Source organism: Thunnus maccoyii, chromosome 7 (genome assembly GCF_910596095.1).
Source record: "Thunnus maccoyii chromosome 7, fThuMac1.1, whole genome shotgun sequence".
NCBI classification, from domain to species: domain Eukaryota; kingdom Metazoa; phylum Chordata; class Actinopteri; order Scombriformes; family Scombridae; genus Thunnus; species Thunnus maccoyii.
Genome location: NC_056539.1, coordinates 14,738,656 through 14,766,566, shown reverse-complemented (window position 1 = coordinate 14,766,566; position 27,911 = coordinate 14,738,656). Strand labels below are relative to the sequence as shown.

At 40.2% G+C, this 27,911-nt stretch overlaps 2 protein-coding genes across 4 annotated transcripts; both read left to right on the top strand.

Annotated features, from left to right (window-relative positions):
* Positions 1-622: 622 nt before the first annotated feature.
* cdc34a (cell division cycle 34 homolog (S. cerevisiae) a) lies at positions 623-14,800 on the top strand. Its single transcript, XM_042417463.1, has 5 exons — positions 623-1,127; positions 10,993-11,079; positions 11,345-11,442; positions 12,935-13,069; positions 13,226-14,800. Exons 1-5 carry the CDS (start codon positions 945-947, stop codon positions 13,446-13,448), a joined length of 726 nt encoding a protein of 241 aa, XP_042273397.1. The 5' UTR covers positions 623-944; the 3' UTR covers positions 13,449-14,800.
* A 1,790-nt stretch (positions 14,801-16,590) lies between these two features.
* hsd17b1 (hydroxysteroid (17-beta) dehydrogenase 1) lies at positions 16,591-25,219 on the top strand. 3 transcript variants are annotated; one of them, XM_042415580.1, is made up of 7 exons: positions 16,591-16,695; positions 20,065-20,194; positions 20,379-20,540; positions 20,626-20,805; positions 20,963-21,056; positions 21,181-21,364; positions 24,418-25,219. In XM_042415580.1, the coding sequence occupies exons 1-7, from the start codon at positions 16,693-16,695 to the stop codon at positions 24,571-24,573; spliced, it is 909 nt and encodes a 302-aa protein (XP_042271514.1). In that variant the 5' UTR covers positions 16,591-16,692; the 3' UTR covers positions 24,574-25,219. The 3 variants fall into 3 exon arrangements, with proteins under 3 accessions (XP_042271514.1, XP_042271515.1, XP_042271516.1); XM_042415582.1 differs by lacking the exon at positions 16,591-16,695 and having other exon boundaries at positions 19,986-20,194; XM_042415581.1 differs by lacking the exons at positions 16,591-16,695; positions 20,626-20,805 and having other exon boundaries at positions 19,984-20,194.
* The last annotated feature ends 2,692 nt before the right edge of the window (positions 25,220-27,911 follow it).

Below are 27,911 nucleotides of genomic sequence, written 5' to 3'. Positions count from 1 at the left end.
GAAAAAAACAGAGACAGAGGCTAGCCATAGTTAGCATCACCGTCAAGCTAACCGGGATAAAAAGAAAAAGTAAATTTCCCGTGTAGACTTACAAAATAAACCCACACTCGAAGCGTTAACTAGTTTATATTATTCAAAGTTTAACGAACTGACCAATTTGACAAAAAACACAGAGCAAACATTTAGCTTTATAATATATCAGAAACAGGTTACGTTTTTGGTGTAACGTTAATGGAATAACGTTATTTGACTAACCGAAAATCAACAGGAAAGTGACGTCAGTCATTTCAAATGACATGGACTATAAAAAATTAGCAATATTTGGTGGTAGCATAGTGAACTATATAACAACAAAAATATACAGTAATGCTGTGAACTGGTAAATATGCAGTGAAAACATATTTTTCATCAGATTGGGGCTCTATTTCGAAACGTTTTTTCCCATCCGCATTCAGCGAAGACCCGCCTTACTCTGCCTCTGATTGGCTCTGACCGTGATATTCTTACCCTAACCCAATCATCTCACTCCTCATGGCTAAATTTACCCAATCTAACCAACGAAGGCAACAAGTACTGGCCAATCAGAGGCAGAGTAGGGCGGGTCTTTGCGGAATGCGGGTGGGTAAAAAATAAGGCTATTTCGAAAGCTGTAACCGGAAACGGATTAGATAATATGTATGACTTGACACCAGTAGGTTTAGATGATCGTTAATAACTGGGGCTCCCCGGGATTGTTCACAACAACAGAGGAAGGCGCACCAGCTCTGACCAAATACAGCCGAGTCGCGTTTGTCAGGTCCTGTTTTGGAAGCAGACAAACGGAAACTAACGTTAACGCGTTCCTGCTGCTTGTCCTGCTTCTTCTTTTCTGATAGCTATTGTTTGTACCGAGCTAGCTTTGTCCTTGGGTTGCTGAAATATATTTACACAAATCGTTGTGGAATATGGCTCAGCATGGACATCATGTAGCCAGTTCCCAAAAAGCACTAATGCTGGAGATGAAAAGTCTCCAAGACGAGCCAGTCGAAGGGTTCAAAATAACTTTGGTGGACGAGTCGGACATGTACAACTGGGAAGTAGCGATATTCGGACCCCCAAATACACACTACGAGGGTGGTTATTTTAAGGTGAGTAGCTAATGTTAGCTAGCAGTCGATCTATTGTTCTTTAGCTAGTAAAGAAAGGTTGATTTAGCCCACATTTCAGAAATGTAGTCATAAAGGAAAACCTTAATGTAACGTTAACCGTCTTCGTGAACAGCACGTAACAGTTAATAACGTTAACTTAGCTAACTGGCAGTTCCCCGTTTACAGTGATTAAAAAACAGTTTTTCTCCTCTTTGTCCAACTTAAAATCTACTCAATTTAATCAGAAAGATCATATTTTAGTGCTCCCACATAGTAGACATCTTTACTTTTTTTGGTCTGGCTTATTTTTCCTTTAAATGCAGATCAATTGAGGTCCCTTACACTGAGGGTCGGCACATGATCACGTTTGACAGAGTTAACTTTGTATTAACATGAAACAAAAGGTTGTTAGCTTTAACCGCCTCAAGCTTTAACGTTAGTATGATTAGTCAAGCTCATCATCTAACTGATTGAATCATTTCCTTTGTGTTCATCACTGCTTATTTCATCAACAGCCTTAGGTTGAAGAGGCTTTTTTTTGTTTGTATATTCAAATCAACTAAATGGAGCCAATCCATTAAGCAGGGTAACCTTGCTTTTGGAATGTAGATAGCCCCAATCATTGCCTGTCTCATTTATAACAACTCATAATCTTTTTAATTTGTTTTCTAGCATACTCCCCCCTCCTGAGAGTGAAGATATGTCGGTTTCACAGATCTGTTGTTCTGTTGTATGAGTCTTTGTGATACTGAAAAAGAAGTATCAACTATTGAAATGTCCTGGTTGAATAAAATCTAGGTAAAAACTCCTTTCTTTAGCACTTAGGTTAATGCTGAATGGTAAGATGATTTTTTAAGTGACAGGAACATCAGTTGTACACTTATTGTCATGGCTCTGACCCTTGACCTGTGAACTACTGGTTGTTTGTAGTTTTTGTTCAGCTAAAAGTTGGAACCTGCGTATGGACTCATTTTTAAGTGCTACTGTGAGCTACACACCCTGCATTGTAAATATAGAATCGCCTTGCATGTGTTGCCACAGCAGAGAGCCTACTGTTGATTTAAGTCGAACGTAAACAAGTGTGTGAAAATCAACTTCAGATGTGCAAAACACTGAAGGGATTGTTTGTTTTTAATACATGGCATATGTATGGTCAGATATGTAATATTTTTAATTTCAATCAGTTTCTTTCAGCTATCACAGCTAACTGGAAAGGGAAACTAAAAAATAGTGGATACAGACAGCAGGTCTGTGCATCTATTACATGGTGTCAGAAATGGCTGTCCAAAACAAAGATAAATAATTTATAATGTCATTTTACAGAGCAGAGGCCTTACTGCTTCTCTGCATACAGTCTGTACCTTTTGGGTACATTTAATATTTTAATATCTTGGAAACAATTTTTCAGAACAATTTATAAAACAACAATCTATTCTTGCTCTAGAATCTTTCAAATGAAGATATTCTACAAAGTTACTGCCACTAAAAAACAACTTAACATGTTAACATTGAACAATTATCATTATGTAGATTTTGTAATGAGGAAGAGGAAGACCAGTTGCATTTATTATCATCCACATGTTGCAAGTTTGTGGACCAATATCCGAAATGAGCTAGAACCACTCAACATTTATTTTAAACTTACCTTTAGACATTATGTCAGGGGTTCTGGATGACAACGGTCCCCACATAATAAATAAAATTATTCTGTTAGGTAAAATATTTATATTAAAAGCTCAATCAAGAACTAACCTGAATCTGAATTTCTTTAAAAATACATTGCAAATCCTGTTTCTTTTGTGAAAATAATTGCTACAAAGCATTACAAAGTAGCACAAAACAATATGAAATGGGAAAAATTTGTTCTAGTGTTAAATACACTCTACCTGTCATATGTATACTTTATTTTCTAAATGTAATGGTAATGTCAATCTAATTATTTGAACTACTGAGAGGATCCTATTAATTTTATTTAGACATTTTTTATTTATTCATTCTTTATTTGTTTTGTTGGTGAGGTTCTGTCATGTCATCATATCGTTGTGTGTGTTCTGTGTATTATTTGCCTGTGCTGAGGAGATTGATACTCGCTGGAGTTTCAAGTCCTATTATTTGTCCTATGAAGCACTTTGATTCATTACCTCATTCCAGCAACGTCAAATAAACCGCTGGTTGGTCTGCTTCAAATGTGCCCTAGATTATTTTCTTGTATATTAAACAAAAGATAATGAGTTTCTATTAAAGTGGTACAATAGTGCCATCCTACTGAGAAAAAATAATATAGGTCAGGGCCTTAAAACAAGATTTAAATTTGTCTTATAAAGTAGCCGAAAATAATAATAAAACACTACATACGTACATGGTTTCTTTACAAAGGCTTTTTGTTATGGGCTCATAATGCTAAGTCTCGCGTTAGCCATAGTTGTTTTCATATAATAGCTCAATTGTAATGTATAAGTGACGGCTCCCACTGTGTTCCAGCATATTTCAATGGCTCTCAGATTGTAAACCATCACTTAAGCTGTACAGTGCTCACTGCTCTGTGAGTCCAGTAATTTTGAAGCCTGTTCATTTCGCCCCTGGTCTTTTTCAAGCCTGTAAACACAAGCAGAGGGCCACAGCCAGGCTACCGTAGACGGTGCAGTGTGTCTGTGTGGGGTGCTGTGTACAGGATTCCTTTGTCGGGCCAGGAATGCACAGCCTGCCTGTGAAATCCACCGCATGGCTGTGACTCATTGTTCTGGGCTAGGTTTCCATCCAACCAGTTTGCCATATTCCTTTAAAAAAACCAAAAAAAACCACCCTGTCCTGACCAGGTTGCCCAAACAGACACTCGTTATGGCACGTCGTAGCTGCGTGTTCATCAGAAACAGGTCACATAATGACATCACATGAAACCTGGCTGAGTCAGGTGTTTATTTTGGGTGTTGTTCACAAAGAGTCACGCTGACGAATATATCACGTCTGCAGGCGCACAGTGGACTGTGACGTATCGAAATGTCATTCAGACAGCGTTGGATAACTGTTTAAGATCCACCATGTATAAATAAACACTATATAAACTGATCATTAATTGGTACTGACTGAGACGTATCTTAGCTTTAAGGTCCTTTGTGTGTGTGTGTGTGTGTGTGTCTTCAGCTTCGTCATGTGAACTATCCCTACAGGCTCTGGGTGTCTGGTGATTACTGGCAGGGGGCCAGTCATGGTCCTGGTCCTGGGACATGTATGAAGCAGAGCAGGCAGGTTGCCTTTCGCTCAGAGTATTAACAGTGACTCACTTTGCGTGTTGTTATTCATGCAGTTTGAATATGCAGAAGATCCAGTGATTATGATATTTAAACCGCCTACTTTATGTAGTCAAACACTGTTAATCCGAGCCTTAAATATGGACATGTTTTTAAAATGCTGCAGAGATTAGTTGATTAATTGATCGACAGAAAATTAATCTGCAACTATTTTGATAATCAAATAATCATTTCAGTTATTTTTCAAGCAAAAATGCTAAAATTCTCTGGTTTCAGCTTTTCAAATTTGAAGATTGGCTGCTTTTGTTTGTCATATATGACAGTAAATTGAATATCTTCACGCTTTGGACTGTTGGTTGGACGACATCACAGTGAGCTCAGAGAAATTGTAAATTGCTTTTTTTCCCCACATTTTTAAAAACATTTCCACATAGACTAAAAGGTTAATCGAGAAAATAATCAGCAGATTAGCCAACAATGAAAATCAGTAGTTGCAGCTCTATGGACAAGCATGAACTAATGCTCCATAACACACACAACATTTATAGCCTTGCAATAGCCTCTAAAATACATGTAACTCAACAATAAAATACATGCAGAACTGCACAAAATGCAAAACTCACATGAAACAGCACAAGGAAAAAAAAATGACGCAATAAGGATCACTCATGACTACATGACCGATTGCTCTTTAAAAACTGTTTCAGTTTGAGTTTAAAATGATCTAAGTCATGATCCATATTGAGCTCTGTGCATGTCGATCCAACCCGAACAGAAAAAGCTGTCTGTCCAAGTGAAGATTTACCAAAAGACACCTGACAATTCCCCGTAAACACACCTCATGTTACTGAGCTAGAAACCCTGAGAGGACCCAGTAGGTCACTGAACAACTTAAGGAGCCTGGTGTATTTAGGGCATTTATAGATGAGATTAAGATTAACGAATTTCATTGAATGATCAAAAGTTAACACATTTAATTTCTTAAGAACATGGTAGTAGTGTTATCTTGTCCGCTTCCTGTCCAAAATTTGAACTGCTCAGTTATAAATCATCATAAGCTGCTTGATTGTTGTAGATTCTACACACAGTAAATGTGAGAAGATCATGGATTGCATAAACGTATTTGCAGCATGAAACAGTAAACAGTCACTGAGTCTAAGTGTATGGAAGTTTGCCGTTTTAACATCCAAATTTTAGGTGTGAATCTAACGTAAGGCCGAGATATTTTACTTCTAAAAACTGTTTAATACGTTTTAGTACTAGGACTCCTTTATTCTCTAAGCTCTTTTCTTTCTGTTCTGCTTCTATCTGTTCACATTTTTTGATCCCAGGAAAGTCTTGCAAAATCAACAAGTGCCACTTCGTGTTTTTATTAACGTCACTCCACAGTCACAACTGCTTACTTGGCTGCATTCAACATTTCATCTGGAAAAATAATACCAAGCATACTCCCTTGCTTCATTCATTGTTTAGTTGTTATAGCTACTTATTTTTGATTTGGATCCCAATTCTGCCTCCCCAAGATTTTGCAATCTTGCTGTTTGTGAGTGCTTGCAGTTTTGTCCAATACTTGTATTTTAAAAGTTGGTGAGTCATAGCTCATAATCTACATGGTCCTACTTAAAATCAACTCACTCCACAACAAGCCAATACTAATTACTCCACTGCTGTAGGGGCCCAGGTAGTATACTGGCTCTTTGTGTCAAGTATTACGTTTTCTGGTATACAAGGCCAAAGCACTAGCTAATCTCAAGCAATCATGCATGTTTAGGATTTCCATCTTTATGGCAGAGTACCATAAAACATAAAACCTCCTTTTTGATCTGCTTCATGGGTTAATAAAACAAGGACAGCCCTTAAGACTTGTGCAGCCCCCATAAACTCCACTTGAGAAATATGACATTGCTTTTTCTGTGACCCCAGAGACTGTCAATTCAGATTTGACCTCCTCCAGCTCTGTTTTGTGTCAGGACAGCAGAAACAGATACACTATGTTCTAGCTATATCTACAAATATCAGGTCATCTAGTTGTGTTTCAGAGAGGTTTCTCATGGTGATGTACAGCACAAACTATATTGTGTGTGTGTGTGTGAGAGGCAACATGGGACTTTGGCTAATTTTTGTAGGATGTGATTACGATGTAAATAGGGGTCTCTGCAGTTTATACTGTGAAAGGAACACGGTGCTGCAACCTATGATTATTTTCATTATTCATTAACCTGATGATTATTTTCTCGATTAATCATTTTGTCTATAAAATGTTAGAAAAATGTTGATCACTGTTCCCTGAAGCCTAAGGCGACATCCTCAAATGTCTTGTTTTGTCCCGACCAACAGTCCACAACCCAAAGATATACAGTTTACCATCATAGAAGACTTAAGAAACCAGGAAAGATTCACATTTAAGACCTTTCTTTCTTAAAATATGACTCATAATGATTAATCGATTATCAAAATAGCTGCTGATAAATTTTCTGTCATTTGATTATTCGACTAATCGTTGCAGCTCTAGACACCTTCACTGTGTGCTGGCTTAGTCACTCCCTCACTAAACACTGACACACCACTGCTTCACAGAAAACACAAGAAAAGGTGTGTTTCCCTTCGGTTAAGGCCCAGGCCTGCCTGTCTTTTTACACTTGTCTTTTTTTTTGACAATCAGTTGACATTTGTGCTGAGCAGCTGACTGTGTCTGAGCCTGTCTGCCTTCCTTCCTCCTCTGGTTCACACTGCTTCATTCGCACAGGCTCCATGTTAGCCTTGCAGCAGCAACAGCAGCAGCAGCAGAGGGGAGGGTACAGGCAAGAGGACCCAACCCGGCTGCAGAGGGCTTGGCTGGGCTGGCGGAGTCATGTTTCCCCCCCTCTGGCTGTGTCGCACAGAAACGAGAGCAGGGCAGAGGAAAAGAGAGGGGAATACAGAAACAGCCAGATCAAGAGAAGGCAGAGCCCTTCCTTGCAGTGGTGCCCCCTTGAAAGGGGAGCCTGCTGCGAGCAGAGGTGAGTGTGAGGCCCCAGCAGACAGTTATAACCTTCCCCCTGAAGCCCCGGCCGTGTGTTGTTTCTCTCTTCCTGCGCCCATGTGGTAATCACACCTCTGAAAACAACGCTGCGCTGAGCTGTTTGTTTGAAATTTCAGTTTGTAACAAAACTCCAGCGTTTGATCCTTTTTACCTTCTCCTCCACTTCCTCCTCCTTGTGGTTGGAGAGCTGTGTTAATGAGGCAGGGGCCTGTTGGGTATGAACATGATAATCTCTGGGACCCGCGTGTGTGTGTGTGTGTGTGTGTGTTACGCTGTGGAATTTGCTCTACATGAGGACCTTTTTCCTCATCGTTCAGTGTGAAAGTGTGGGGTGGGTGCAGGATGTGTGTGTGTATGTGAGAAGGTAAGGAGGTGCACCGGGAGAACAGAATGATTTGTTCTGTTCAGGGTCTTTGCATTGACCTGGTTTACTTCGCTTGTCATTCTCCACAGGGTGGGCACGTCCTCTCTCCTTCCTGCTCTCTCTGTCCTTCTCTTCAAGGCAGTTTTTTTTTTTTAGGTCACAATCCAAGAAAGATGTTTCATAGAAATAGATCAATCTGGTGTTCTGTATTCTTTGTCTTTTTGTTTTGTTTATTTGTTCATTTTGCATGCTTGTCAGGAAATTACCCACACCTTATGTCCACCGCTTAAATGAGATGTTTAGAGTAAATCACCTTTTGAACACGGATACTGTTAATTCTGCGCTCAATCCACTTACGAGGCGTGACATGCAAGCCAGCGGTAGCATGTAGCAACAAAATGTACTGAGGGCTAGCGCTTTGTGATAGGCAGAGATCTCATTTTGAAGCGACACCTCCTTCCCCGCTACCTGCTCGATCCAGAAACCTCACTTCCAAAGGATGCGGAGAAAAGTGAGCACATTCAAATGTGAATGACGGAAGCTCAAAAGAGAAGCAGAAAACTGGTATTAGCCTACTAAGACCCTGCTGCATCATCACGACCCCTCCTTCGTCTTATGTTCTTACTCTTCAGTCTGGTTGTTGAGATGCTGCAGAGTGAATGATCCAACCATGCAGCCTGAATGTGTGTGTAGGCCTCAATGGTATTTGTATGCATTGCTTTTGTTTGCATACAGTTAGTGGCATTATGTTACGAGGAAAATTGTTTTAAAGCCTCTGGCTATAAGCCGCATTGTGAAATCATGCTCTTACCTACTTACAAGGATCAGTGCTTATCCTTTTAATGTATATCCCCCTCACCTTCCTGCTTTAGTTGTTTCTCACACTCAGGCATGCAAGATTGTTATAAATGAAGCTATTTTACTGGCGGTGTTGATGGACAGGTCTCCCAGCAACAAGCATGCAGTAAATCAGTTTTTTTAAAAATGTAAATACATACCATTTCAGCGTAAAGATGTTTGTTCTTCACAAGTCTGAATGAGCGGTACGTTTTTTGCAACAAAGTTGGACATAGTGTATGTTCTCTTCCATGTTTGATGTCTTTTTGTTTCCAAGATAGCTCAAAGCTCACAGTTTGTGCACTAAAAATGTCTCAGTCTTTCAGGTGAAGCAGCTAAAGAGCTTTTCATTCACTTACTTTTTGTGGAGTGTTTTTTTTTTCTTGGAAAATCAAACTTGGAATACAAACAACCCCACTTTGCTCACTGGAATCGTTGGCACAGGTTTATGCTTCTAGTTTTCTTCTGCACCATTTCCATCGTTTTCTGAAAGTCATGCTGGATGGCTACCGATGACAGAGAATCTTGTATCTGTCAACTCATCTTACCGGGGTCAACAGAAAGAGTGTGTTTTGACGGTGAGTTGGACATGATGTGGAAGGATGGAGAGAGGGACGTTTCCCTAACTATACAAGCTAGGATTTTCTTTGTCCAGTTCTCAGCCAGTGCACAGATATGATCTTGATGCTTATATTGTTTTGGAAGACAGACCAAGCCCTCACTGTGGCCGCCTGGCCGCCCTCCTCCTCCTCCTCCTCCTCCTCCTCCTCCTCCTGGCTGCTACGGGCCATGCTGCTGCCAGCCTGTAATGTGTACAATGTTGGCTTGAACCCTGCACTCTGAGGGCCGCCAGCTTTCTGGCAGGGTCCGTCAGACCCAGGGATTTTTTTTTTTTTTTTTTTTCTTCCTACAAGCGGCATTCTCTCAGGACTGTGTCAGTGTTTCCTCTCTGCTCTGGTTTTATACGGTGAGAGCAGGTTTATTCAGCTCTTAACAGGCATAGTAAACAACAGCAGATTCTGTGACTATTACTGTTCCTACTTCTAGCTTTTGGTTCGGAGCATTGATGTTTGGTTCAGGGTTTAAATGCTTCAGTGCATGCAAAGAGGGATAAGAGCTTAATGTTAGAGCACAAGTATTATATAGAGCACAACCCCCTTTATTCCAAGTGAAATCCCCCCCCCCCCCCCCCCCCCCCCCCCCCCACTCCCATCCTCCTCCCACTACCACTCCACCACCATCTCCCCTCCCTCCTGCTCATTGGTTCACTGTGGCGAGGACCAGCTGACCATGCCGAATCAGCAAATGTGGGCAAGTGTGTGTGTATGTGTATGTGTATGACAGGGGGATCAGCAGAAGGTTTCATGCTGTGAGTGACGTGCATGTGTGTAATCAGTGTAGTCGGTGTGCGTGTCCCCCTCCCTCATCCCTGCCATAGCACGCCTTATGGAACAGGAGGAGGGGTCCTTCACACACACACACACACACACACACACACACACGTCTCATAGTTGTCTTTTATACAGTGTGTGTGAATGCGGCTGAGTGGGTGTGGTGTCAGTGCGAGCACATATAATAGCAGAACACGGGTGTGAGTAGTGGATTGTCTTGGGTTGCAGTGACAGCTGGAGAGGACAAACCCCCACAATGTCTTTATACCGCCAACCAGCCCCCTCACCCACCGGTGCTTCTCTAAGCTGCGCACACTCGGCAGCTGAATGCACTGCGAACCTCCCTCCCTCCAACACCATATTACATTACACTGTCATTAGCTCCTCCATGCCCAGCCAACTCAGTAGGGTTTGCCATGACTCCACAGCCACTATTTTTAGGTTTCTTTCAATCACTATTAAGGTCGATCAGCATGATCGTGGAGGTGTTCATTCAGAAGCCGCTTGTTGCAGCCGGAGCTGCAAACATAGGTCTTTGTTGAGAAAAGCTTTCAAAATGAAGCCTTCACTCCTCAGCAGCTGTCCGTGTGTGTGTGTGTGTGTGTGTGTGTGTGTGTGTGTGTGTGTGTGTGTGTGTGTGTGTGTGTGTGTGTGTGTGTGTGTGTGTGTGTGTGTGTGTGTGTGTGTGTGTGAGTGTGTGTTTGTCTGTGCTGCTTCTGCGGCATTGTACAGACTTGCATTCTGGATTCAGCCCTGGGAGGCTGTGAGTGTGTCTGTGTCAATCAGCAAGATAGTTTTAGCATAAATATGTGTGGAGGCAAGCCAGTACACACTGTTGGTTTTTCTGTAAGAAAGCAACACCACTAGCGGGCTAAAATTATATAAAGGATTCCCAAACGGTAACAGTTTGGAGTGAAGTAGTCATGACTTGTCTGTTGGAAAAGAAGAAGCATAGATGAACTGCCTTCCTCTCATGTTGCCTGTATGTGTCTTCTCTCTTCAGGCTCGGATCAAGTTCCCCGTCGACTACCCATACTCTCCACCTGCTTTCCGCTTCCTCACCAAAATGTGGCACCCAAACATTTATGAGGTAATTAAAAATGCTGAGACAAAATGTAACTCCTCAAAGCTTTTGTTACTTAGTAAGTAAGTAGTAACATTCCCCCAATATAAGATTAGATTAAATTATAAAATATAGAAAGCATTCAGATATTAAGATATTCAATAAAGACTGTATACAAGGGTGTCCAGGTCCTGATATTTTACCTGGCTGTATTTGAAGTATCAACTGCATCTAAGTGGTAGCAACTAAAATATTATCTAAACATGCTGGTATATGATCTTGTGTCCACAAGAACGGGGATGTGTGCATCTCTATCCTGCACCCACCGGTGGACGACCCACAGAGCGGGGAGCTGCCCTCAGAGAGGTGGAACCCCACACAGAACGTCAGGTACGCAATGTGATGTCCCCCATCCCAGTTTATGTACAATGAAACATAAACAGCAGGGTTACTATTTTCTTTTCTGTCACATTTCGGCATCTTGACCAGACAAAATTCTGATTGGGATCGAAAAGTTGTCTCTCGAGATAATTTTGTGGTTTGGAGTCAGCGTGCAGGTGTTTTCATGGATGCTGATGTGTATAGAACCACGTTCCTTCTACTGTCTCATCGTTAATCAATCAATACAGACTGAAGGATTAGCAGAACATGCCAGTGTTTATTGCAGCTCGAGGCACATTTTTAAGCATTACAAGATTTACTTGCAGCCATTGTGCCAACTGCAGCACAAGTTTTCAGATTGATGTCCTACCTTCCTTCCAGGATTTAGATAAAGTTTTCCTGCCTTGCAGATAAACCTAGTTTACTAGTAATTATCTTGTTGTGGTATGACAGTTAGCTTGAAACTCTTCCTTAGTTTCCTTCCTTGTAGTAGAGTAAAAATAATGTCATCTTTTGGTTTGCCAAAGTTAGCATTATGCTAATGCAGCTGGTGGCATCAGCTGTTTTTGAAATGTCTTTGTTGTGGATGTTTTCAGTGGCTGATCTGAACCAGACTTTGCCAGTGAAATTACAACTTTTGAAGAGAAACATTATCCAGATCATAGTTATTAAAAACTGCTCATGTGATGGTTTGAACTGAACAACTTAAAAGACACACACAACAATCCAGGTTTGTTACCAGCCTCCAGTTATGTAAGATCTAGTGGGAGCAATGCTAAGTAGCTTATGATCTGCAGGTACTGGCTCTGCTTATAATATAAAGCTAGACAGTTGTTTTAGATCTTCCAAACATGATGTATAATTCATATCTATGTATTTCAGATATTTACTCGACACACATTAATTCATTCAACTCCTGACGCTTCTACTTGTACAGTATACATTCTTTACACGCACAAACTCTCATAGCTGGGTAGAACTATGTTCACAATAATGTGGCCTCTGGAGCTCCCGAGCTGGTGATGACAAAAAAAACAAAACATTCCCACATTTTGGTCCAAGGAAAGAGAAAAGCGGTTGAGAGAGCTGGGGGAAGATCACATGTATGAAAACAGTTTAAGGGACCAGACAAACTGTACCTGGCAAGCCTTTTATTTATTTATTTGGTGATCAGTCTCTTGGTAAAGTATAAATAATGTCTGTATCTCTAATGAGTGACTCTTGGAGTTGAGAGCTAAATTCAGCAGATGAGAGCAGAGACAAATGGATTTTCTGGGGTTTAGGGGTTCATCTCTCACCCTCCTCCTCTCTGTCCATCTGTCTTTGTTTCTTTCCATCTCCGTACACCTCTTTGTCCTGCGTTCTCAATGTCTCCTGTCTCGTCTTACCTCCACCTTCTTCCCCCTCCACCACCCTCCCCACCCATTCCTCTGTTTCCTTTTCCTCCTCCTGTATTTGTTTCACCTTTCCTCTATTTTAATCTCTCTCCACGTTCTCTCAGGACCATCCTGCTCAGCGTGATCTCTCTGCTCAACGAGCCCAACACCTTTTCCCCAGCCAACGTTGACGCGTCCGTCATGTACCGCAAGTGGAGGGACAGCAAAGGCAAGGACAGAGAGTACATCGAGATCATCAGGTACATTGAGGGACACACACAGAGGGCACTCTTCACACCTCATATGGGAGCTTGTCAGTGCCGCAGGTACACAGAGTACCAGCGCTACCTGAAGCCTCATCCGATTGTTTTTTTTAAAAATTCTCTTCCACTCTCTTGTATCTTTCTGCCTCGCAGGAAGCAGGTGCTCGCTACCAAAGCCGACGCAGAGCGAGACGGCGTCAAGGTCCCTGTCACGTTGGACGAGTACTGCGTCCGCACCCAAGTCCCACCCACAGACGACGGCTCCAACCTGTTATACGACGATTACTACGACGACGAGGACCTAGAAGACGATGACGAGGACGACGACGAGGACTGTTGCTATGACGAGGACGACTCGGGCACCGAGGACTCCTGACCTCGCCTCCCTGTGATGTCACCCCTGCCCTTCGTCGCCCCCCCGAACCCCACCCCTCCCACCCTCTTCTGTCATGGACTGAACTTTAATCCCCCTCCCCCCTCCCGCTCGTTCCTGAACCCCATCATCCTCACTTAGCACAGGCCCCCTGTCCACCTGTCACATGTGCAGTCAACAGTATGCACACTAAAACCAGATGCATTGAAGAAAAGAAAGCTACAGAGTTGTTTTTGTTTGTTTTTCATGTTTCTTTTTTTTTTATTTTTCATTTCTGAGTAGAGGTTACACACATGAACAGATTGAGTTTTGACTTCCTTGCCTGCACTGATAACGAGAACTGGTTTGAATTCCCCCCCCCCCCTCCCCCCAAAGTGTTTTATCTCAAAGTCCTTACTCCCTTTTGGCTTTGAGTTGAACAAAGCCTGTCTGATGGCCAAGTTTCTTTTAAAAAGTTTGGCCAAGGATTGGGCGCGCCTTTTTATGATATCATCAGTCGGGAGGAATGCAACGTCACGAGTCAGATCAGAGTAAAACAAAGCAGAGGAAGCTAATTTAGGGCAAACCGGCATACAGTGCAATTTTGTGCGTGTGTTTAAAAAAAAAAGAAGCTGAGTCACTTCCGTCTGAGCCGTGCGAGTGTGTTAAATGTGTGTATGGGTGTATGTGTGTGACCTCTGGTTTGAAGCCCCCCGTCACGCTTCACCTCTGACCTTTTTGAGCCGCAGGGCTTGTGCTGCTCCATACAGGGAAGTTATCCATTTCAAAAAGCCGTTCACTCCCTCGTGCCTTCCCTCACTCCCTTTTTTTCCCCCTCACAGACCTGAATGACTCGTATCGGGGGTGTTGGTGGGGGTGGGGTGGGCCTCAGGCTCATAAGGTCTCAGGTGGGGAGATACTTTGCAAACAGCGCCCTCCTGATGGAACAACTTTTTATTTATAGCAGCACCTGTCAGATTTGTTCGGGGTGTGTGTGTGTGTGTGTTCGTGTGTGAGTGAGAAAGGTAAGATCGAACAGCTGAACTGAAGAATGGAATGTAGATGAGAATCCCACAAACGTCCTCTACCGACCACCACGCAGCCTTCGGTGTACAAGCACGTGCTCCTAGAGGCCCGGACACATTAAGAAACGGCTCGCCAAGGCTGCCGCTCATGAAATCCAATGTACTGTATTCAAAAACCTATGCAGTCAGTGCTTCAATCTACTTCATATGCAGTGCTTTAAACGTGGCAGTTGAGCTGAGCCTTTCAAACAGCGGCCGGAACACCTCGAGCCAGACCGACCTGACCGCTCTCAAGTCCAGGTCTGTATCTGCTGCAAGGGGCTTCGGACCGACTGCGTCCTTGGTTAGAGACAGACATGTGCAGTCGTATCCGTTTTTCTGTTTGTTCTTGTCGGTTGGTTTGTTATTCTAAGCCAGAGTAGCACAAGTCTCCCAGAGCAGAAGAAAGAAGATTGTACACCAGCCTTCACAGAGCACACCCCCTAGTGGTGACTGCGTGTACAGGATGTTTTGTATTTTTTTTTTGTTTTGTTTTGTTTCTCCCCCCCCCCCCCCCACTGGGCCGCAGCCATCTTGACTCACCTGAATCGATGAACCTTGTTGCCTCACCGGAGATCAGGTAGCAGCGTGAGTGATTCACAAGAATGAAAAATGTGCCCGATGAATATGTTAGACTGTTTTTCTTTCTCTGGCTTACTGTCAGGATAAAGACAACCACCACCCAACAGTATTTCTGATGAAACTCTCAACATCATGGCCATGTGACCATTTTTCCGTTGTGCGCGTGTGTGAATATTCGCTGATAGTTTATAAGATGTGCTCATTTAACCAGGCGAGAGGTGTGGAGGAGAAGAAGAAGAAGAAGCGCAGAAATGGGAAAAGGCATGGGGGGGGGCGGGGATAGAGGGTTGATCTTCGAGCATGAACAGGAGAATGTGGTTCTTCACTAGCATGCTGTTATGACGTGTTTGTGGTTTTAGATCTGCTATAAGGGTCCGGGATTGTGTCCAAGGACAAAAGTCCTCCCCTTGATTTTTATCTAAAACGGTTGCATTGTGAATGGGCTGAGGGTTGTCAGTTTGTTTTTTTTTTTGGGCTTCTTTTGCTGTTTTGATGTAATCTTTTATTTCCAAATTGTGGTGTGAGCTGCAATGTTTTCTATCTTATATGTATTAAGTGCTAAGAATATTGACCTGATTGTTAAAAACCCAGGATTGTTTATGGAAGAACAAATAAATGTACGGATGGATCACAGAAATATTAAAAACAACAGACGTTGTACAGTACCAAACTGACACAGCCCTGAATATTCAACACTCAATAATTGACAGATTAGCATTACACGGCCTATGAATGATCCTACTTCCCCCTGTGTTTCAATGTTTTCGGGTGAATGGTATTTCATTTTTGTCAAACTACTGTTATTTCTATCGTCTTTCCTCCCTGCTCGTCCCCCCAGTTCTCTGAGCTCTGATTGGTCGCAGCATCACTGAGGAGGGAAAAAAAAAACCCAGCAGTTAATTACAAAATAACAACAACAAGCACCTCAGGAAAGAAAAAAAAAAAAACAGCAACCAACAAACAAACAAACATCCTTTTCCAACTGAGTGAACCTGACCCCGGGGAGTCTCACTTTCTGGCTTCGCCCGGCTTCAAAGGACTGTTTACAATCTCTACCTTGATATGCACATGTGGATATTTTGACGATCACTTGATGTTTTTTTTTTTTGTTTTTTTTTTTCTTGTTTATATTTTCTTTTTTTCTTATGGTTTGTAAATCTATTTAAAATCTGAAATAAAGATCTTTATTAGATGTTGATTGATTTTTATTGGATCAGGGGGGATAAACGGCTGATAGTAATAATGGAGAGTTTTAAAGGTCTTATTTCTCCTTTTCCTGTGTTCTCTTATAGACACTGAATGGTGCAAGTGAGTGAGCGATGTGAATGAAACTCAGGGCTAGCTCTGAGAGGTAAGACTCATGTCCTTCCTTTTCACTTTCACTTAATGGTTTCTGAACCTCTAGTGGAAATACAGTGTGAGGAAAGTGCATGATGAGATCTGTACCCAGTAGTCACCCCTGTGAGACTCAGAGGGTGGTGGAGACTATAAAGGATTTCCTGATGCTTCCCATGTTTTTTTTTATCTGACTGTCACAAGAGGGGATTCAAGAAATCGACAAGGTCTCTTCTTTTTTTTTTCCCCTTCTTCACTCCAGGAAATGTGAAGGCTTGGAAGAAGCGATGGTAAGACTTTTCTGTGTGTTTTGTGAAGTCTGTCCTTTAGATGTACATTGCATGCTTTCTGAGATATAGAGAAAAAGATTAATAGCAAACTTCAGACTCTCAGAAGAGCAGGAGTGGAGTTTTGGTTACATGGCTTGTTCATAAATAAATTTTAAAAACTAGCGGTTTCAAACGTGGCAGATCACCATCATCAGGTTTTATCTGACTATTAAAACTCCACAACTCTTCTACATGTAAGTGCCTGAAGTTTGCTGATTTGTAGATGTTTGAACACTTTTTAAACCCTTTTTCTTCGAGAGCTATAATGTTTACACAAATCAGATTGCCAGTTATGGTACTGAAATATGAATTTGTGAGAAGCTTTTCTTTGGTTTGATAATCCACATATTGTATGTGGTGAGTGTAAATATTTCATGTCATACTGACAGGACATCACAACGTGTTTGGATTATGGATCTTTACAGACACTTCAAAGTTAATGCATTATGATATTGGTTAACAGAAACCACATGCAGTGTTGTTGGAAAACAATGTATAAATAGTTACCAAACGCTAGAACTAAAAGCAATCTGATTTGCTTCTGGAGTTGAATGCAGGAGTCCAGTAATGAGTTGTGCTTGTACTGAGGGTGCAAAGCACAACTCTTGTAATCCTGCATTCAGCAATCACACAATCTTTATTGTTCTTCTCCCTTTATTGTTCCGCTACTTCTTCTTCTTCTTCTTCTTCTTCTTCTTATTCCACTTTCCCTACTTTTTTGGACCTTTTCAACTGCTGCATACTTTGTGCAAGAAAAACCATTCAAATGTCAAACTGTGCAGCTCATTCAACAGATGTGTGCTATCATTTTTCTGTTTTCTAGCATATTCCAGCAGTTTTATATTAATTTTTAAACATCAAAATTTATAATGGGAGGAATTGTCAAACTGAGTTGGAATATTTGTCACTTTGAGACTCAACTGCTCAGACATCCCTTATCCTACAGACCCCATTCAAACTGTAAAACGTTCACAAAACTTTGAATTTTCAAAGTTGTATTCTGTGTTGTGATACCTTTTGTACTTTTGCAGCAGTTTACGTCTAAAGTGAGAGCTTTTACAGCAGTCTTCAGATCTCACAGTGTGTCGTGATCAGGCAGACGGGAGAGCTGGAGATATTTTTAGACCAGAAAAAACAATTCTAAACACTCTTGTTCCCACAGTTTTAACTCCTCAAGCACATATCATACCTTAAATATCATCCTGTACCTTATGTCGCCACAAGCCTCCTCTTTCTCAAAATATAATAATAATAATATATAGTTATATATATGTATAGTTTTTGAGATCTAAACCTCTCCTCAGTCTCCCGTTTCTTAAACTTACAGATTCTCTCTTCCTTCAAACACTTTGTACACATGTTGTGATTCCACAGGCTCAGCTGGTCCTGCTGCCATCTAATAATGTTCAAATCTCTGAGCTAGAAGCCTCATTTTAGGCAAATCATTTTTTCCTCAACAAAATGTGAATTTGTTCTCCGTGTTTCAGGGATCCCTGCTGCTTCTGTGGTTAAGCTCTGGTAACAATCAGCTTTCCCCGTTATATAGCAAGGTTCTGGGTTTGATACCTGCTTAGATCAGCACTCTTTAATATTATTATTTAATATTTAGATTGATATGCATGTTAAAAAACAGTCATCTTTTGCTGTCAGGTAGCAGTATATCTGAATAGTCCAGTGAAATGCTTCAATCCAAATGATTGTGCTCAAAGATGAAAAGACTTAACAAGATTAATTTAGACACTGAAAAGTATCTTAGTTTAACACTTCACACTCTGCATCCTGAAATCAACAACATGTCAGACCTTTCTCTCCTGTCTGAAAGACAGCATTAACACCATTTAAACCCTTTTGAAGTTCATTCTTGACCTTGGAAACTGTGTGTGTGATGAAAATACTCTTGATTTAGAGGTCCACTTACTTTTTCTGAGCTTTCATCAGCTGATGAAGATGTTAAAAAGGTCAGAATAAGTAGACCTTTGAATTGTCACATTTAAATCATATTAAAGGCATTGCTGTATGGCCTGATTACTTTCATCAAAACAAACAGAGCTTGATGGCATCAGTGAATGACCGGCCTTATATTAGACTTATCTGAAATAACAAACACAAGCCTGGGAAAAGAATGCAAATCACCAAATCAGAGATGTGAGAACAACTCACAGTTCTTATGAGAACAACACACAGCTATTTCCCTCCTAGATCCCTTGAACTCAGACCCATTGTGCTTCTTGCTGACTATTTCCAGCCTTATTGTCTTGATGTGGTCATTGGAGAACTCAGAGGTCAGTGTGGCTATAGGATTGATATTGTGATGTTTTGCTGCCATCTGGTGCTAATGTCACCAGCGCAATTCAAAGGACATAAAGATACAGTACATTGTACTGTACAAACCAAAAGGTTTGAACACATCACGCCTATTTTATCTTCTCTTCACTGGCTCCCAGTAAAACACAGAATTGATTTTAAAATACTTCTTATTGTTTTCGAATCTATGAATAGCTCCTTCCTACGTTGTTAACATGCCCACTGAGTCACACTGGACAGATCCCGTAGATCATCAAGCAAAGGTTTCCTAATTATACCTAGAATAAATTCTAAACCAGCTTATGGTGCCTTCAGTGATTATGGTCCTACTCTACCACATGAACTCAGGTCTGCTACAACGGTGTCTTCTTTTAAAAGTAGATTAAAAACATCTTTTTTTTGCCCGTTTTTAATTAGGTTTTAAGTATGTGGTTAATGGCTAAAACTTTATCTTTAAATCAGTATTATTATTATTATTATTCCCTTTTTATATAATAATAATTATTATACCTTCTTATATGTTTTTATATATGTAATACCTTCTTATCTTATATGTTTTTGTCATGTATGATGCCATTTGTTTTTATTTTTGCTTTTGATCTTGAAGCACATTGAGTCTATGCCTGTCATATGAAATGTGCTTTTGAAAATAATGACAATTCCTAGAAAAACCTGGTACACAATGTCAAATCTAGTTTATTTATAAAGATAACTAACTGAAATAAATAAGGCCATGTCACCTCACAGCAGTCACAGAAAGCCTGTATGCACCTACAACAATACATTTACACTGTTATTGATCCTTTATGTAACAAGACGTCCATGGTTTTTTTCCATGTCTCAAGGGGAAAAAAAAAAACTTTACTAACAAGGACATGAGAAAAAGTGGGAGGACTAGCTGATAACTGGAAGATAGGATTAACTGGCCTTGCAATGGCAAAACATATGAAAACACAGAAGAGTTTTCCCATGCCTCTATCTTATCCTCTGGCTCATTTCAAGGTGTCTGTCTTCTATTTGTTCCAGCTGCTCTCGATACAAGTTGATGGTCCAGACTCCATGGACAAGAAGGTGGTGTTGATCACAGGCTGCTCCTCGGGGATCGGTCTCAGCCTGGCTGTCCGGCTCGCCTCCGACCCGGACAAAACATACAAAGGTAACTAGAGCTACCCATCAGAGAGGCTTCTTTTATTCCTTATGTGCAAAGGTGTCTTCTAAAAGACACTGCAATCCATCTGACTTCCTTTCCACGTATATTCTGCAACAGATAATTTGAATGTTGTTTTTTTTCGTCTTTGATAAAACATTTGAGTCTAGTGTGTGTGTCCCTGTCTGTTTAGTGTATGCCACAATGAGAAATCTGGCCAAGAAGGAGCGTCTTTTAGAGTGTGTGAAAGGCCTGCACAAGGACACTTTGGACATACTCCAGATGGATGTGACCGACCGGCAGTCCATCCTGGATGCGAGGGACAGGGTTGTGGAGAAACGAGTGGACATCCTGGGTATGTGAGTGCGATCTCGTGTCAGTGTGTTCTGATTAGGACTGTAATTTGTGTGTGTTAATGGGCTTTCCTTCGGTGCATGCAGTGTGTAACGCTGGTGTGGGTTTGATGGGGCCTCTGGAGATCCAGTCCTTGGACTCGATGAGGCATATTCTGGAGGTCAACCTCCTGGGTACCATCCAGACTATTCAGGCCTTCCTGCCTGAGATGAAGGCTCAGGGTCAGGGCCGCATTCTGGTCACTGGCAGCACTGGAGGGCTTCATGGTGAGACGAGCCAATGGTTGAGCAGTAACTGTAACTGAATGTCCACACGTGTTCCGCATGTGCAGTTTTTGTGATGGTTTGATGGAAATCATGATGCTTGCTGCCGTGCATGAAATTTCCAAAATAACCTATCTTGGCACTTCTTGCTCTGTCACAGGTCTCCCTTTTAATGAGGTGTACTGTGCCAGTAAATTTGCAATAGAGGGAGCATGTGAGAGTTTGGCTGTCCTCCTGCAGCACTTCAATATCCAGTGAGTTTGAAGGTTTTCTGCATCTTGTTATTGTTGTTTAAAGACTGTTGAATGTTTAGTCTGTCTCTCTTTCTCATAAATGTTGATTAAGAGGAGACCATTGACTGGATGCTTTATCCTTCAGTGTGAGTCTCATTGAGTGTGGTCCAGTCAACACTGACTTCCTGGTCAACCTGCAGAAGGCGGAGCTCGGGGACACATCTCTCCAACAGGTTGATACCCACACGGTCAGCCTGTATGAAAAATACCTGCAGCATTGTGGCTCCATTTTCCAAAACGCGGCACAGGATACTGAGGACATTGTAAAGGTATGTTGTATGTCTATAGAAGATCATTGGTTAACTTAATGTTTTAAATATACTTTAGATAGCATGGCTACTTACAATTAAAAAAACCGACCGGTTTCAACCATAAAGGTCTTCATCAGGGTACAAGGGTGAACAAACAACAGGCAATCATTTTATAAACTTGGCAGAGGGTGTCACCCAATCCTGATTATTTATTGAGTGAATGCAGGTGTTTGACAGCAAATGGATCACAATGAGAAGCCATGTTTAAAATAGCACGTTTAAAACAGGATATACCATTGCATCAAGTTTGAAAATCCAAAAAAATTCCCTTTGGAGAAGTCTGCGTAAACGATCGCCGCCCCTGATGGACGTCTTTAATAATTCTAAACCCTCTATCCTCAACAAGGAATCATTACTATTATGTACCTCTTTGACGTGTGTGGCCATGGGGTAGTCCACATTCTGGGTTCTGATCGCATATTTGTGTTCTGAAAGTCTGTCCTTAAGGCGTCTTTTGGTGCGTCTTATATAAAAACAGTTACATGGGCATGTGAGACGGTATACAACAAAAGTAGTGTTACAGTTAATGAAGTCTCTCTGATTGTACTTTCTTCCTGTTTTCAGATCAGTAAATGTCTTTGTTTGAATCACATTTGAACAGTGCTTGCGTGTGTTAATAAAACACTTGAAAGTACCCAAAGGCCTCTTTAACCACATGTCCTCTTTATGTGCTGGTAGATAACTGTGTACCAGTTTTTCTTTTATGGTAGGAGCTGGTTTGTAGGATATAACTGGTGGTTCTGGGAAAATTGCTCTCAGGTTAGGGTCACCTTTTAAGATAGGCCAATTGGAATGAATGATATGTTTAATTTTCAAGCTGTCAGTAATTGGTGAAGTTGAAGATACTTATCTAGTAACTCTTGATGTAGAATCTTTGTACACCAATATTGTGCATTCAGAGGGCATACGTGCAAGTAAATACTATTTATCTTGCAGGCAGGAAACTATGTCCCCCACTGCTTTTCTTCTGGAACTCATGGAGTGGGTCCTCAATAATAATGTATTTTTATTTCAAGACAAAATATTCAAACAATGTAAAGGTACTTGTATGGGAGCGAGCTTTGCTCCAGAGTATGCATGTTTATTCTTGGGTCTTTGGGAGGAAGAATTCATTTATACCCTCAAAAGAATATTTTTTTTGACAAGATCAAATTCTATTGTCGATTTATTGATGATATTTACTTACATTTTTCAGGTAGTGAGACTGAACTATGATCCTTCCATGATTATTTGAATTCTACCAATGCAAATATAAGACTAAACATGGAATACTCTAAAGAAAAAATACATTTCTTGGATCTCACTATTTATAAAGATGATGACAATGGTTTACATACCACTTTATTTAGCAAAAAAACAGATCGAAATTCTCTTCTTCATTATCATTCCTTCCACCCTCCACATCAAAAAAAGAATATCCCTTATGGACAGTTTCAAAGAGTCAGGAGGATTTGTGACTCTGACTTTGAGAAGCAGGCCAAAAGCCTATCAGAGCGACTCAAGGAAAGGTGTAATAAGCCACATATTATTTCCACTGCCTTAGAAAAAGTCCGACATGTAAAAATAGAAAATTAAACATATCATTCATTCCTATTGGCCTATCTTAAAAGGTGACCCTAACCTGAGAGCAATTTTCCCAGAACCACCAGTTATATCCTACAAACCAGCTCCTACCATAAAAGAGAAACTGGTACACAGTTATCTACCAGCACATAAAGAGGACATGTGGTTAAAGAGGCCCTCGGGTACTTTCAAGTGTTTTATTAACACATGCAAGCACTGTTCAAATGTGATTCAAACAAAGACATTTACTGATCTGAAAACAGGAAGAACACTCAATAATCAGGATTGGGTGACACCCCCTGCCAAGTTTATAAAATGATTGCCTGTTGTTTGTTCACCCTTGTACCCTGATGAAGACTAAATAAAGGGTTTTTAACTTAATCCCTGAGTTTTTCCATTCCTGCTCCACACATGAGTGCCTGACGTTTGTTTTTTCCTTCCATGTGATGACTCTTATCTTCAAGAGCACCTGCATTTTTCTTGAGTTTTATATGATCAAGACAGTCCTCGAGCACACCACTACCTCTTTTTCACATAGTTTAGATAATTTGGGTGTTTAAAGGCTGTTATTGATGCCAGTATTTTTGGACAAAAGGTAATTATTGCGCATTTTGTCCGAAGATTGACACATAATTCTGTATATAAGCGTATAACTTTTTCCAAAAAGAAATCCCCCAAATTATAAGAATTCAGTATTTTCTCTGGAATTGTTTTTAGTGTGGAAAAGAATACTAAAAAGCATCTAAAGAGCATCTTAGAACACTAAAATGTTCCCATGAAACAATTCAAGGTGTATGAGGGAAGTCTAAATGTTGGTTTACAGACTATTATAATCCTTTCACACCAGTCTGAATCAATATCTCTGGACAGCTATCTGAAATCAAAATATATGAAAAAAATGTTCACCAGCTGCCGCATTGAGCATGAGTTTCAATTCCTCCTTTAAAATGAATATGCATATATTGCACAATTCCAGATTTGCATCTATATAGAGCCGTGATGGAACCTAAGTATATTTATTCAGGTACAATCTGAGGAACTTAATCTGAGCACTTCCATTTTAAGCTAATTTGAACCTGTACTGCGCCATATTTCAGAGACTAATGATTAATGTACACAATAGTATATAAAGTAGTTCCACTTCAACCAACCACAACATTAAAATTCTGCATACATGTAAATATGTCAATAATAGTCATCTAATAATGTAATAATGTAACACCAACAGGAACCATTCTGCATATTAAGTACTTAAATTACATTTTTCTGTTGATACCTACATACATAAAACACATTTTTGAATGCTGGACTTTCATTTTCCTACTATTAGTTTATTCTTCTACTGATATAAAATGAGTTTATCACAGCAAGTATTTATGAAGTCAGTGTGTCAGTATACGAGCACCTCTACATCTAGCCGCTGGGGCGTGTTTGTTTTTGTCTCCAAGGTATTTCTAGATGGCATCCAGTCACCCAGCCCTGCATTCAGATACTTCACCAGCGGTGTCGTGCCACCTCTTACCAAACTGAAGATCACAGAACCAGACGGCTTGCAGTACATCACTGCCATGAGCAAACAGATTTTCTCAGCTGAGGAAAAATAACTTTTCCATGTTTGCACGTTTTGCTCTCAGCCAAGCCGTTACTTTAGGTGCTGACTGGCGCCTCTCTGACTGCTTCTATTCTTGTTCGTCACTTATCACAAGTTCCATATCACAAAAAATCTAAATACAGACAATTAATAGGTTGATAAATGAGTAATTGATAAGAATTATATTTTGAGTGATACAATAGCTTTTACACCTGTAGGCATATCTTCACTGGAGAAGTTGTTAGCTCAAACTTTAGGCCTTTTTCACAGCACACATTTTGACTTTTCATAGTAGGACAAACACAGGTGCTATTAATAACATTAACAATGGCTCTGTTCTATCCAAGTGTCCCCGTAAACTGTGAAGTTTTCCCACTGTGACATGTCAGAGTGTCCTCTGTAAAAAAGGCCTATTGTTAATGCGAAAACATTGATTTTCTTCTGTAATTTTTGATTAGCGAACAGGGACAACTTCCTCATTCCAAAACATGAAATGAAAACAAAATCAGGCTCACAGGAGTTTCTCCACTGGCAGTGAAAGTAAAATGTGAACTTGTGAATGATATTAGATATTGTATGTTGTCTGTTGTTTGCTTAAACGCTTGCCTTACATAACCCGTTCAGGGATAAATGAATAAAGTATTTGAAATGAACTAAAATGACTCAAATAATTTCTTTTTTACGCTCATTGCAGGTTGTTCTGTGCAGGGTTCAGATTGTCGTGAGCACTGTACCTTAATGTCTCTCTCTTTAGCAGTGGAAAACAATAGTGAATCTTTAGCAATAGAGGTTATGTGTCACAAGGCATTAATATTTAGTTGAATCAGAACAGACACTTTATTAATTTTTTAAAGAGAGGTAAACAGAATACTGTTTATAACAGTTTTGGAAACATCCTTTTACCTAGAAGATTCTCTGTCTGTCCTCTGCTCTTCTCATCTGTCTTTATTTTGGATGTTTGCATGCTTTTGACAAGTAATCTTATATATCTTTGTGGTTGAAGGACTGTCAGTGATTACTAGAAAATGCAATTTCAGAAGAAATTGTGTGTGATTGCTGAAATTAATTGTGCTACATTGCTAGAAACTGAATTGCATTGAAATTCTACCAAGACTAATGTTGCCTGCAGGTGGGATCAAACCTATGACCTAGTGTTTTGTAGGAAAGCAATGCTATGGACTGTGCTAACATGTGACACAGCAAACTGTAAGCAAAATCAGATTTTCATATTCAGCTTTTAATTGCATAAAAATAACCCTTATTTCTTTACATAGCTATATAAAAATCTATACTACTTACTTTTTGTTGTGTCATATTAAAGCTCAGTGCATCACTTCTACAAACATGAGGTCAAAGGTTTGATCCCACCTGCGGGCCGTACTAGTTAGTCTTGGTAAGTTTTCAATACTATTCTGCTTCCAGTAATTCCATCTAAATAAGCTTTCAGCAATCACACAAAATTTCCTCAGAAACTGCATTTTCTAGTTCCACTACTTCTTCTTCTTCTTCTTATTCCACTGTCCCTACGTTTTTTGGACGTCTTTTCAACTGCTGCATACTTTGTGCTAGAAAAACCATTCAAATGTCAAACTGTGCAGCTCATTCAGCAGATGTGTGCTATTACTTTTCTGTTTTCCAGCATATTCCAGCAATTTTATATTTTTTTAAACATCAAAATTTATAATGGCAGTCTATGGGAGGAATAATCTAACTGAGTTGGAACCTTTATCACTTTGAAGTGCAACTGCTTGGACATCCCTTATCCTACAGACCCCATTCAAACTTAAAAATGTTCACAAAACTGAGTTTTCAAAGATGTATTCTGTGTTGTGATATCAGTTGCACTTTTGGAGCAATTTAAGTCTAAAGTGAGGGCTTTTACAGCAGTTTTCAGGTCTCACCAGTGTGTGACATCATCAGGCACAGTGCAGAGCAGAGATTTTTTTTAGGCCAGAGAAAAAAAAATCCTAAACACGTCTCACTCTCACAGTTATAACTCCTCAAGCACATAAAATGTTGCCACATGCCTCCCCTCTCTCTCTCTCAAAATGTAAATATATTTCCCATAGGGGTTATAGTTTCTGAGATCTAAACCTTAGTTGATCGGGAGTCACTGTTTGTACACATGTTGTGATTCCACAGGCTCAGCTGGTCCTGCTGCCATCTGATAATGTTCAAATCTGTGAACTAGAAACTGTCTCAAGCAATGCTATACCCCAAGTAGCTTGTGAGGTCAACCTATGACCTCACAAGCATGAGGTCATAGGTTTGATCCCATCAAATATGCACTTGATTTGTTGTAAAATAATAAATAATAATAGTGTAAAATTATTTATAATTGCTTTTAGTAATGCTTGTCTGCTTTTTTAATTTGGCCTAGCAAAAGTTTCTGTGTCTCCTTGAACTGGTCTCATCTTCAGTCCTTCAGTGCAACATGATATGGAAACTTTTACTGCTGTTGTTTTATAAACAGACAGATCATGTTTATTATATCATGTTCAGTCGCACTGATGTCTGTCTAGACTGTTCTGGTCGTCCTCCTTCACCTCAGACCTCCATACATCCCTCCTCTGGTCAGACTGCAGCCTCAGCCCTCAGCTCAGATAGGACTACAACCAGGGGCAAACTTAACCATTCAACAAGGTAACTCCCTGGGTCTCCCAACTAAAAGGGCCCCAAACAGCTATAGATTATTATGATGTTTAGATATGAAAAATATTGAATTATATTACTATTTTAACTCATTGTACCCTGAAATAACTTACAAAAGGTGCCTAAAAAAATGCAACTGTATATTGCTTACTTACTGTGTACTACTTTAGAGGAAAACATTGTACTACTACAGATGGTTGGTAAAAGAAGGTTTTGAGTACTTCTTCTACCACTGCCAACACCAACATTCCCAGTTAGAGAGAGGGTGAAAAGTAGAGCGAGACGATGTTTGCCAGCTGCAGCACCCAAATCACTAAATCCACTTCTGACTTTGTTATGCATGACTTGATCTAATGTATTGAATTATAAACCCTATAAATGTCTTGAATCTGTTGATTTATTGTGTGAATAACATTCACTATATAATGCTTATCAAAAATTATATATGTATATATATATATATATATATATACACACACACACACACACGTTTTCTTACTTACTTCTTATTTTCTTACTTTGTCATTTACAAATGATAAGTCACTCTGGGCCTGGACACTGCTAAACATCAATTAGGCTTTCCAGGTTAAATAAAGGCTAAGTAAAAAATAAATGAATTTATAAAAACTACAACAATAATAATAATGTATTTAAATGGTAAATGTCATAACTGTGTCATGGTCAGACTTTTATTCAAGT